We start from the raw sequence: 13,080 nt of genomic DNA on the forward strand, positions 1-13,080 counted from the left end.
TCCTTCATAAAAGTACAACTTGAAAATAAGACTCGCAAGTTGAATTATATATATTAAAAGTAGTAGTTCACGGATAGAACGATGATCGATGATGGGGTTTTGTGGCTGATTTGTAGAGTTATATGGGCAAATTGTTTTAATCTTAAATTAGAACGAAGCCAGATCTAATCTCTTTCCTAGTTTAGATGAGGCTTTGTGGCACAGAAAGAAAGGACACCCCTATTAGCACGGGTTTAACGTCACAGGCCAAGGACGCTACTGGCCACAGCGCTGGTCCAAGGAAGCTTTCCATCAGGATCTACCACTACTGTGGACTGTAAAACTTTCCCAACCAGATGAACTTTTATACAGCCACAAAAAAATACATCACCGATCATATCTCTGTTACCTATTAACTGTAGAACATCATCTAGAAGTCAGTGCATTATTAGGGTATGTGCACACGATAAGTATTTGGTGCAGACATTTCTGCATCTCTTGGCAGGAAAAAGACATGGGCAAATATTTGGACAGAGTAGATGTGAAAGGGACATGTATGTACTGAGCCACTTATCATATTCCTGCTTGGGTGAAAATCTTCAGCATTACTCAGTTCACATGGGCTACAACTATTAGATTGGTATAAAAACATGCTGCCTCCTGTAGTACATGCAAACTAGCATTGCATTCAGGTCCTCTAATCCAGAAGTCCCGCCATCACCATATTACAATATATGTTAAAAAAAACAACCAGTACTCCTCTCTCACTACGGGGTCCCCCGCCGGTCTCGAACCATCAACATCCAGCTGGGGCATCATATGATTACTGCAGAAAAATGTCAGTGATTGGTTGCAGCAGTCACATGATGCCAACTCCGGATGTTGATGTCTCGAGACCGGCAGGGGACAAAGTAGCAAGTGTGGTGGAGCAGCGCCAGTCAGGGAGGTAAGTACCACATTTTTTTTATTACCCCTCCCTGGACTCATTGAGAATAAGATATAATGTAGGAGAAAATCCCTTAATAAATCCTATTTTACATGGCAGATGTAGGGACAATAATGAGGGCTGATGTCCAGTATTAGGCAGCTGCAGCTTCAGGCTGTTTGCAGACATTATCCCGTACTTTGAAGATTTAGTACAACTCATAATGTAATGTGGTGATGCCAAGACTGTGAGAGAAGATCAAAGAAAAGGGATATGAATGACTTACAGCCACTATTTCTTGCTTCCGAGGGTCTATAACACGTAATTTCTTATCTTTGCAGGTAGTGGTGATGAGACTGCCATTATAGTTCCAGCAGACATTGTAGACGAGGTCACTATGCATCTCATCCAAAGTAATAAGAGCCTCGCCAGTGCCCACATTCCAGATAATAATCATGTTATCACTGCCTAACACGAAAGGAGAAAGGACAAAATAATATATAATATCAATATAGTAAATAATTACAGGTGCTTCTCACAAAATTAGAATATCATCAAAAAGTTAATTTATTTCAGTTCTTCAATACAAAAAGTGAAACTCATATATTATATACAGTCATTACAAACAGAGTGATCTATTTCAAGTGTTTATTTCTGTTAATGTTGATGATTATGTCTTACAGCCAATGAAAACACAAAAGTCATTATCTCAGTAAATTAGAATACTTTATAACAACAGCTTGAAAAATTATTTTAAAATCCGAAATGTTGGCCTACTGAAATGTATGTTCAGTAAATGCCCTCAATACTTGGTCGGGGCTCCTTTTGCATCAATTACTGCATCAATGCGGCGTGGCATGGAGGCGATCAGCCTGTGGCACTGCTGAGGTGTTATGGAAGCCCAGGTTGCTTTGATAGCAGCCTTCAGCTCGTCTGCATTGCTGGGTCTGGTGTCTCATCTTCCTCTTGACAATACCCCATAGATTCTCTATAATAGATTCTCTATGGGGTTAAGGTCAGGCGAGTTTGCTGGCCAATCAAGCACAGTGATACTGTTGTTTGTAAACCAGGTATTGGTACTTTTGGCAGTGTGGACAGGGGCCAAGTCCTGGTGGAGAATGAAATTTCCATCTCCAAAAAGCTTGTCAGCAGAGGGAAGCATGAAGTGCTCTAAAATTTCCTGGTTCTGTGTAAAACATATAACATGAGTATACCATGAGCCACGTAGCAGTGGTAATGTCTGAGTCTGTGATACCTATGCCACTTTACATAATAAAGGTTTCTACTAACAGCTGATCAGTCCACAGCAAACATGCATGTCTGTTCCATCCAGTATTTCCAATCAGATTTCAGTATGTTTCAAGCAATTAGGTGGTTACCTGCACTAAGTAAAACATTGCGGGCTGAGGGGTGCCATGTGATAATTCCTACTCTCTTTGAGTGACCTTCCAGTGTAACAATAGGTTCCGTTATTGATCGCACTGGTGTGTAATCTGGAATTTGCCAAACCTGAGAAAAAAAATAAAAAATTGTACATTAATATTTTCACCAATAATTAAATGGTCAGCATTGTTTCAACAAACTTTGCAAAAATCAATAGTACAAAAGAATATAAGAAACTTTGCAAAAATATCTGATCAAAGTAATATGCTTATTTCTCCACTGATGAGTCACTTCTTCCCCTTCTCACTGCCTCCAGAATTCATCATTTACTCAACAGCTCAAATCCATCTTGGTCAAAGCAAAAGAGACAGCCAGCACAGTGAGGTGTCAGGTTACAGCTCCTAATAAAATCAATGGAGAGGAGAGCGAGGAGAAAGCATGAGGAGCACTCAGCACAGAGAGACCAAGAAGACAAAAAGTAGAGAGACAGGCAGATTGTACAGCAGCTTTTAGCAAATGGATTTCCCTTCAGTGCTGGATTCCCAGCTACACTGCTCAGTACTGATGTGCAGTGGCGTACCGCCAATGGCGGCAGGCCACGCGACTGCTATGGGGCCCCCAGAGCTCACGGGCACCATAGCAGTCGCCCCTCTCCTGCACTCCCTGCTCAGCTGCTTGATTGCCGCCGCCACCCACAGGCACTGTCTTCAGGCATGGCCGCGCGCAGTGCGCTGTGCGGCTGTGTATTGCAGTAATGACACGGCAGGGGCGACACTGCGCCTTTAATTGTGCTTGTGTCGCCCCTGCCGTCATTACTAGCAGACACAGCCGCACGGCGCACTGCACGTGGCCATGCCTGAAAGCAGTGCCGGGGGGCAGCGGCGGCAATCAAGCAGCGGAGTGGAGGGTGCAGTAGGGGGGCGCCGATGAAGAATGGGTCCTGATGAAGGGAGGCCCTGATGAAGGAGGGCCCCGAGGGGGGCCCTGATGAAGTGCCGTCAATTAAGCAGCGCCGGTGGAGCAGGAGGGGGGCCCTAATGAAGTGCCGGCAATCAAACACCGCTGGAGGTCCTCCCTGCGGAGATGCTGGGGAAGCGGTGTGGGCCCCAACGGCGAGTGGGCCCCTCTGATGGTCCAGGGCCTGTGATGGCCATCAGACAAGCCGGCGGCCCTGCACAGCTGGACCGGACACAGGCCAAGGGGCAGGTGAGTGAGGCTTGCCACCAGATTCCCCAATCCCCATATTAAATATATTTCTAATGTGTCTTGTGTGTATGTCAGTGTGTATGACTGTGTATATATATATTTATGTCTGTTTTATGTGTTTTTAAGAATGTGTTCAAATATGTACGTATGTCTGTATGTGTACTTATTTGTGTATCTGTTTGTGTATGTGCATATCTGTGTACCATGTGCATGTCTGCTTACCATGTGCGTGCATGTCTGCTTACCATGTGCGTGCATGTCTGCTTACCGTGTGCGTGCATGTCTGCGTACCAAGTGCGTGCACATCTGCGTACCATATGCGTGCATGTCTGCGTACTGTGTGTGTGCATGTCTGCGTACTGTGTGTGCGTGCATGTCTGCATACTGTGTGTGTGCGCATGTCTGCATACTGTATGTGCATGTCTGCGTACTGTGTGTATGTCTGCGTACTGTGTGTGTGCATGTCTGCGTACTGTGTGTGTGTGCATGTCTGCGTACTATGTGTGTGTGCATGTCTGCGTACTATGTGTGTGTGCATGTCTGCGTACTGTGTGTGCATGTCTGCGTACTGTGTGTGTGTGCATGTCTGCGTACTATGTGTGTGTGCATATCTGCATACTGTGTGTGTGTGCATGTCTGCGTACTGTGTGTGTGTGCATGTCTGCGTACTGTGTGTGTGTGCATGTCTGCGTACTATGTGTGTGTGCATGTCTGCGTACTGTGTGTGCATGTCTGCGTACTGTGTGTGTGCATGTCTGCGTACTGTGTGTGTGTGTGCATGTCTGCGTAGTGTGTGTGTGTGCATGTCTGCGTACTGTGTGTGTGCATGTTTGCATACTGTGTGTGTGCATGTTTGCATACTGTGTGTGTGCATGTCTGCGTACTGTGTGTGTGCGCATGTCTGCGTACTGTGTGTGCATGTCTGCGTACTGTGTGAGCATGTCTGCGTACTGTCTGTATGTGCATGTCTGCGTACTGTGTGTGTGCGCATGTCTGCGTACTGTGTGTGTGTGCGTGTCTGCGTACTGTGTGTGTGCGTGTCTGCGTACTGTGTGTGTGCGTGTCTGCGTACTGTGTGTGTGCGCGTGTCTGCGTACTGTGTGTGTGCGTGTCTGCGTACTGTGTGTGTGCGTGTCTGCGTACTGTGTGTGTGCGTGTCTGCGTACTGTGTGTGTGCGTGTCTGCGTACTGTGTGTGCGCGTGTCTGCGTACTGTGTGTGTGCATGTCTGCGTACTGTGTGTGTGCGTTTCTGCGTACTGTGTGTGTGTGCATGTCTGCGTACTGTGTGTGTGTGCATGTCTGCGTACTGTGTGCGCGTGTCTGCGTACTGCGTGTGTGCGTGTCTGTGTAATGTATGTATGTGAGCGTGTCTGCGTACTGTGTGTGTGTGCATGTCTGCATATATGAAGGATGAGGGGACAGCCTGGGCCCTGTGTACTATGCCTATATTTCTCTGTGCATCATGTATGTATTAAAGGGGCCACTGAGACTCTTTTGCCCGAGGCCCACGAAAACCTGGAGTCGGCCCTGGTTGATGGAGGAGGGAACGTCATGTGACACTCTCTCTCCCATCATTCCTCCTCTGTGTCTGACGCAGCGGTGTGATGACGCTCCACGCTCTGTCAGACAATGGAGCTGACAGCTGCTGAGGTGATGAGAGGAGACGAGCTGCAGAGACTGAAGCAGCGGGAAACTAGGAGCGGTAAGTATGTATTTATTTATAAATCAGTGAGTACTGATAAAACTGGAGGACTGGGGACTGCATTTTACCCTATGGTGGGGGGAAGCTGCAGTTTACCCTATGGGGGGCTGCATTATACTGCGTACAGGACAATGGGGTGCATTATACTGTGTTGAGGACCATGGGGAGTGCATTATACTGCATGGAGGACCATGGGGTGCATTATACTGTGTGGAGGACCATGGTGAGTGCATTATACTGTGTGGAGGACCATGGCGAATGCATTATACTGCATACAGGACCATGGAGAGAGCATTATACTGCGTAGACGACCATGGCGAGTGCATTATACTGCGTGGAGGACCATGGCGAGTGCATTATACTGTATGGAGGACCATGGCGAGTGTCTTATACTGTGTGGAGGACCATGGCGAGTGCATTATACTGAGTGGAGGACCATGGTGAGTGCATTATACTGTATGGAGGATCATGGCGAGTGCATTATACTGTATAGAGGATCATGGCGAGTACATTATACTGTGTGGAGGACCATGGCGAGTGCCTTATATTGTATGGAGGACCATGGCGAGTGCATTATACTCTGTGGAGTGTGGAGAGGTGTGGGGCCATTATATTGTATGTTGGCCCATTATACTGCATGGAGGGCTGTGTGGGGGTCACAGTTGGGGGATCATACTGTGTTGGGGTCACCATACTTCGCCTTGGGAGTTGAGGTGGTGTACAATAGGGTCATTATACTGTGAATGTAGAGGAATTCACCATGGGGGTATCATACTGTGTCTGGGGGGCACTTTTGTTGGCATCATATTTTATGGGTAATGAAAGAGGGATCTAGGACTTCAGCAGGAGGAAAATTACTATGTAAAGGCTGGAAAGTTGTGAGATCTGCTCTTCTGTGACCCCGACAATTATTTACTTTTTTGGGGTGGGCCCAATTAGAACTTCTGCTATGGGGCCCCATGATTCCTATGTACGCCCCTGCTGCTGTGCTAAAGAGAAAGAAGAGCAAGAATTTATGTGCCTGTGTTTGCTGTGTATTGGAACCATCATAACAGGTAGAGTTCACCCATTATTGCAGAAGGAACTAATAATAGTAGAAAAAGTCTGCATAAGAGGAGAACTGGTGAAAAATGCAAAATACAAGTCATATAATGGCCAGGAAGGGAGAGTGAGCGAAAACTTTATTTAAGAAATTGTAGAATTAGGATATCTTAAAGAATTTCTAAAGATGTAGTAAAATATCTAATATACTGTATACCCTAACGTACTAAATGGCATCAGTGTTGATGAGATGATTTTCATCTTCTTATCTAGAGGGTAACTTGAATTTCTCAATTCCGTCAAGCTCAATTCAAAATCTGGAAGAATGTCCTCTGCTTTCCATGTGTCATTTGTAGTGTCTTCTAAGGTGGCTAGAAGACCTTTGGGTCACCTTAGACACAATGGAACTGGTGTGACAGTCACTGGTGGACCCAGCCAGGAAAGGGCTGCAGTGCAAGAACAATATATGGGCCCTCTGCAGTCCAGTAGCTCATCATAGTGCACAATTCCACCTGCTGTGGAGGTGGTACTGGCCCTCTCACCGTTTGGGCTCCTGTGCGGCCGCACAGGTTGTACCAATGATCTGTCTGCTCCTGGTGACAGTGACCTCTTTACCTATTAAAACAATCCAACATTAGGGTGCATACTTTCTATTTTTTTCTGTTTGAATATCACCTTAATGTTTTTATTAATTTCCATCTTGTAAAAAAGACAGAAGAGGGAGTCCCACTAATGTTTAGCCATGATCTGGTTTCTAAGCCTTTATTCCCTATTTTGTACACCGTTAAGGCATAACTGTTTATGGTGGCAAGAAACATTGATTAGCACAGCAATAACATTTTCTTTTTTTTTATTGATTTGAATGTGCCTTCTAGTAATGTCACTACCTGCAAAGCAGCTGTGTCAGGCTTTAAGAAACTCGAGGATTCTGTACAAGTATTGAAACAAGAAAGCCCCTTTATATGGGAACTATACGTTCAACAAACTTTGCATGAGCCAATGTAAGAAACTTTATAATATATCTTATCAGAAAAAAACGGCTTCTTTCTACAATTTTGTGCCACTTGTTTCCTTTCCTCTGCCTCCCAGCTCATCTTTCACTGAAAAAAAAGCTCAAAGTACTGTATATTGAAGCCTATGGAAAGGAGTAAGCAACGTGAGGACTAGAGTCATAAATTGTGCAGATTCTAGCTACAGTAGCCTATCCCAGTGCTGGATTCCTAGCTACACTGCTCAGTAAAAAGGTTAGTAATCCCTCTCTCTGTATGTTTAGTGTATGGAGACATCATAGCAGCTAGTCTCATCACACCAGCTCAGAGTAAATTGCAAACAATAGATAGAACATGAAGAGGTGAAACCTGCAGGATACAAGAAATATAATGGCCAGAAATAATGAAATTTTAATGTACACGTACTCACTTGAAAAATCTGGCATTTCAGTACTTTTGTTTGCAATTTTTTTTACAATTCGTGTAATATTTTTCCTCTATATTCATAGGTTTATTTATAGTAAACATTATTGTGAACAGTAAACTTGAAAAAATGCATTTTTATTTTATTTTTTTTTGGGGGGGGGGGCTTTTTCCATTTAATCATAGCATTTTTCTATTTGTATAGCTGCCAAAAATAGCGATTTTATGGAATAGTTGCTGAACTTCAAAAAAAAAATAAAATTGCATGGGAAATGTATGTCTTGCTATCTGGTTTTCAAATGTTCTTGTTTAGGGGGGGTGGTGAACCCTATGTTGCCCCATTACAAAATGTGGACTAGGAAGAATCTTTTTCTAATATTTGTATATTACGTTAAATGACTGCCTGAGAGACTATTTGGTAATTTTGTTTCTGTCTTGCTTTGTACCTATATATTATGTATAGTGACTGCATATATACTGGATATATGTAATCCTGTATTCTCTTGCAGGTTGGGAGGTTGCCACTAGGTGGCTCTGCTGCAGCAGACTAAATAGACTAAACCTAGAAAGCGCAGTCAGAGTGATGCTGAGGCCACATTAAAGGAAACCTGTCACATTGTACAGAACATGCAGTCTGATCTGTGGACAGCATGGTATAGAGAAGTAGAAGCTGAGCAGAATAATACATATTGGTTTGTTGGAAAAGATTCAGTATAATGTATTTTATCCATTGAATGCTTGTATTTGTATGCATATGGGTATAGTGGGCGACCCTACTAGTGACTGACAGCTATATGCATATACAGTTATACAGGAAAGACTGTCAATCACGGAGTAGGACCGCCCACTGGACTCATATGCATACAGACACCAGGGATTATACTATATAAATTTCATGAGTTTTGTAAGCAAAAATTGGGATTGGAACCTTATAGAAAAAACGATAGTTAATAGAAGGGGATGTGTTTTGTGTTTTGGAGCAAATCCTGGTTTTGACTTTAAAATACTGATAAAACGCTGACCAGAAAAACTGATGTGTGAATGAGGCCTAAAATTCAAACTTTTCTGAAACTTTTCCCACAACAATGTATAACAATCTGATTATCTCCTGCTGTATAACATCCTGCCTATAGATCAGATACCATTGTCAACATGACAGGTTCCATATAAAGGGGAAGACCGAAATTAACAGTGAAGTTCACACTAAATGTCTAAATATATAATTTAACAATCTAACGATTTTTCTAATGTACTTCAATTAAAAATTCCTTCCCCTTCCCCTCTCTACTGAAAGTTTCTCTCTGTATTTTTTTATTTTTTAACTTCCAATGACATTTCATTTGAGTATCTCAGCTTGCACAGGGGATTCTCAAATGAGTCATCGGGGGGCTGGTGCTGTGTCCACTGCCCCCATTGTTGTCACCCCTTCCCAAAATAGGACGTCATCAGTGACGTCCATTTCAGGGGCTGAGCTAGTGTATACCCTACTGAGCATGTGCTGCTTGTCAATTTCAGTGCATGCTCATTATGCGCTTGCTATTCTATATTCCCTTTAATGCACACTGGCGTTGCACTCCTTTGCCGGGTCTATAGAGAAGTGATGAACTGCCAAGAGAGCGCAATGTCACTGTGCACTGAAAAGGAGAGAAAGCACCAAGCATAGACCAGACTAGCCCCAAAACAGACGTCCCTGATGACACCCCGTTTCAGAGTGGTGACATTCATTTCAAGGGCTGAGCTGGTCTCTTTACACCTGGTAACGTAGACCCACAGGATAGAGGATAACTTGATACTCTGGGAATAGTGTTTTAAAGAAATTTTTGATGCATTGTTGCCAAGTATAAGATGTGTTTCACAGAATTCTAACTTACAGCAAAACTTGCAACTAGGTCACTGATACATGGCTATGCTATGACTTTTGCCTTGTACTGAAAATGCAGTGAGGAGTTTTATGTCTGTATTAATTTATGGCAGCTACGTACCTTTTAGAAAACTTTATGGAATGATCCACTTTTGATTTGTTTCAGTCCTTTCTCCTTTGTGACATTTTTATGGTTATCACTAGCCAATGTTTAGTCGTAGTACAATCCAAACTATATAAAACATTTAATAACTCTTTCTCTGGGTTAGATGACATATGATCCTATCATGATCATCACAATTGTCCTTCTATGGTTAGTAAAGGAAGAAAGCACATACAAGACATGCCACAACAATGACCACAAAGCAGTCTGACACTCATTAAGTTTCCTCGGCTGCAGTATGAATGGTATGTAAATGAGAACATCATAATACTATTTTTAACTAAATGTTGTGTTTAAGGGTTTTTATCATCCATTAACACAGCGAAGCTCTGTCCGGAGATGGCATTTCAGCGTAAACCACAAATTAGTTTCATATGAAACATGGAGTAGGTCTTTTGGTATTGGACAATGCAGAGCTCAACCACACCTACTTTGAAATAATTAACCCATTTTAATATTCCATACCAAAACATAAAAAAGGTGGTCTCTTGCTTGGTACCTCCTCTATGCAGAGTGCAGCAGTGAATTTGCATTTGCCATTGGCTGCTGCACTCTGCATATACAGCAACTGAAATAACAAAGCTCAGTATATTGAAGTGAGCTTTGTCTTCTCGGTTGCTGCTTATGCAGAGAGCAGCAGCCTATAGCATATCTTTCTGTGTGAGTGCCACCATCCGAGAAAAACGGACTGATTTTTTTATCAAATGTATGTGACACTGTTCCCTTCACTGTCAACAAATTATAAAGTTTATCCATGCTTATAAGATTGATAGAAAAAACAGGAAAACCAGCTCACCCTATGTAGTGTTGGTGTGTCCAGGAGCTCGCAGTCAGTGCTCTGCCGTCACTTGGCAATATAGACTGGGAAAAGGATTGACTCAGCTCACCGGAGACCGGAACAGTTAAAATCCAGCTTTTACTTGTTTCTTGGATAAAAATAGATGCAGATCCAAAACACATTGTAATTCAAAAAATGTTCTTATAAGACTGGGAGGGGACACAGGGGGTATAGTGCTAATGGGTTACCAGACGCGTTTCGAACATGATGTTCTTAGACTCGGTACCGAGTCTAAGAACATGTTCGAAACGCATCCGGTACCAAGTCTAAGAACATCATGTTCGAAACGCGTCTGGTAACCCACTAGCACTATACCCCCTGTGGCCCCCTCCAGTCTTAGAAGAACATTTTTTGAATTACAATGTGTTTTGGATCTATTTTTATCCAAGAAACAAATAACATCTGGATTTTAACTGTTCCGGTCTCCGGTGAGCGGAGTCAATCCTTTTCTCAGTTTATAAGATTGATGGCCTCTCCCCAGTATATCAGACCGGTGGGAGTCTGACACCCAACATCTATACCATTCATCTGCTTTGAGCTGATTACTGAATAGGAGCTGAGCTGGTGTTCTACACAGTGAATGGATCTTTTTTCGTTCTGACTCCTGCTTACAGTCGATCAGGTGCCAGGTGTCAGACTCCCACTGATTTTACATTGATGATTAATCCAAAATATAAGTCATCAATATTATAATCCCTGCCAACTTGTTTCAATATATTGAAAATATACAATAATCTTGTTACTCAACTTTCCTAACTCCAGCACTTGTCTCAGGGTCTTCCTTCCTCTGTGGTCACCTCCCTCTGCTCTTGTATGCTTTAAGTTACTATGGACCCTTGGTGTGCATCTCTGATTTCACCTGGGCCTCTTATAGGGCATCTGTCAGCAGATTTTTGCTATGTAATCTGAGGACAGTGTGAGGTAGGGGTTAAAACACAGGTTTCAACAATGTGTCACATTTGAGGCTATGTGCTGTTGTTTACACTGAAGATTTCATCACCTGGTGATTATCATTGTCTGGACTACAGCAGCTACAGCAGCATGTGTATCCTTGTCCAACTCCTCCCCCTTCTGTGATAAGCAGCTCATTGTCAATAGACAATGTACATACAGAGTCTGGTGTGGGTGGGTGTCACAGGTGTGTCAGAGGTGACAGACAGTCGCCCTGCAGTTGGTTGCAGGAGATATCTATGCTTGGCATTACAGACATCTTTATAGAGGCTGGCTGTCTCTAGGACCCAGCGACTACCTCCCTCTGGCTAATTAGCACCCTGGCCTGGGTGTATAAATACCTGGTGTGTCTGAGAGGGAGGTGCCAGCGATATTCATTACTACTTGTGAGGCTTTAGCAAGAGCAGTACTTCATCCTCTCTGGAGCTTGAGGCCGTGTGCACATTTGTTTGGAGTCATCTAAAGCTAAGCAATCCCCCCCAGTTTTGTCCACCCTTGTCTATAGAGTTTAGTGGAGATCGACTAGTGCTCATCTCCTCCCTTCCCTAGCCTTAGCCATACGCCAGGGAAAGTCAGGGCGAGGCACGTGGGCAGAGATTAGTGAAGAGCCAATACAGGGACGTTAGTTAAGACAGGGTGACACTAGACAAGACTAGGAGGTCTCCCCTTCCCCATTTCCCTAGAGTATGGGCTCCCTTTCCCTTTGTGTTGCACTAAGTCTTTCCCACACCTGGCGTGACAGCGGGTTAGCTTTCTCTGCTACATTACTAAATCTAAGATTTTGTCATAACCACTGCACCTAGTAATCTAAGTGATACATTCTTATATTCAGGGTCTCTTTGCCTACATCAGGCAGCTTTCAGATGAGGTAGCAAAAACCTGCTGACAGATTCCCTTTAAGGCCAGTTCAGGTGGCTACACACTGTCTGAATATTCAGGTAGTAAACCTATGCTGCTACCCCGTGCTGCCATCTCTGCTTTCTCTGGGATCTGCTACAATCTCCATAAAGAAAGTTTACAGTCACACTCCGTTCGGCTGTTCCAAGATGTGGTCCACACACTCAGCTCTGTTGCATAAAGGTGTCTGTCTCTACCCTCAATTCTGCCACATCAAGGTGCATGTCTGTATAGTTGGTGCTAATGTTCCAAGGTTTAAGTCCACACACTTGACTGCTGTCCAGCATTTCCAGTTCCACACTGTTCCATGTATTGCCCAGCGGATCCAACTCCTCTCTTCCACGCCGCTCTGTGTGCTAAACTGCTAATCCAGCTCTGCTTTTCCACATGCTATCCGGTTTATCTGGCTCCACTGTATTTGGCTGCACCAACACCTCTGGTCTCAGCTGTACATTCAGATCTATAACTTAGCAAATCCAGCTCACTAGGTAAAACCATCACATGTCTAACGAAACTTCACAAAAGTGCTCTGCTAACTTCAATAGGATTTTGCTTGCTAGTCTTTGGATTATGGGCTCTTCATTGGCTTTGAGGCAACTTCAACAACACATGGGTTTGACAGTCCAGAATATCCATTAAATCTAAATGCCACCTTGCAAGGAATTTCAAACTATACTAGTCCTTTGTCAAAGCATGTCAAGTCTACCATAAAGATAAGGTT

The 13,080-nt window shown here is 43.6% G+C and overlaps 1 protein-coding gene across 2 annotated transcripts in view; it reads right to left on the minus strand.

The window, feature by feature from the left end:
* The window catches only part of CORO6 (coronin 6), a 152,997-nt gene that overhangs the window by 38,547 nt on the left and 101,370 nt on the right, over positions 1-13,080 (minus strand). For both annotated transcript variants that reach the window (XM_073667964.1, XM_073667963.1), the window contains exons 4-5: positions 2,284-2,413; positions 1,191-1,372 (exon numbers count right to left, since the gene is read on the minus strand). In XM_073667964.1, coding sequence (XP_073524065.1) covers positions 1,191-1,372; positions 2,284-2,413 — 312 coding nt within the window. The remainder of the gene's footprint in view (positions 1-1,190; positions 1,373-2,283; positions 2,414-13,080) is intronic.

The sequence above is a fragment of the Phyllobates terribilis genome, unplaced genomic scaffold, assembly GCF_046119375.1.
Source record: "Phyllobates terribilis strain yellow unplaced genomic scaffold, ASM4611937v1 Scaffold_2__4_contigs__length_985480577, whole genome shotgun sequence".
NCBI classification, from domain to species: domain Eukaryota; kingdom Metazoa; phylum Chordata; class Amphibia; order Anura; family Dendrobatidae; genus Phyllobates; species Phyllobates terribilis.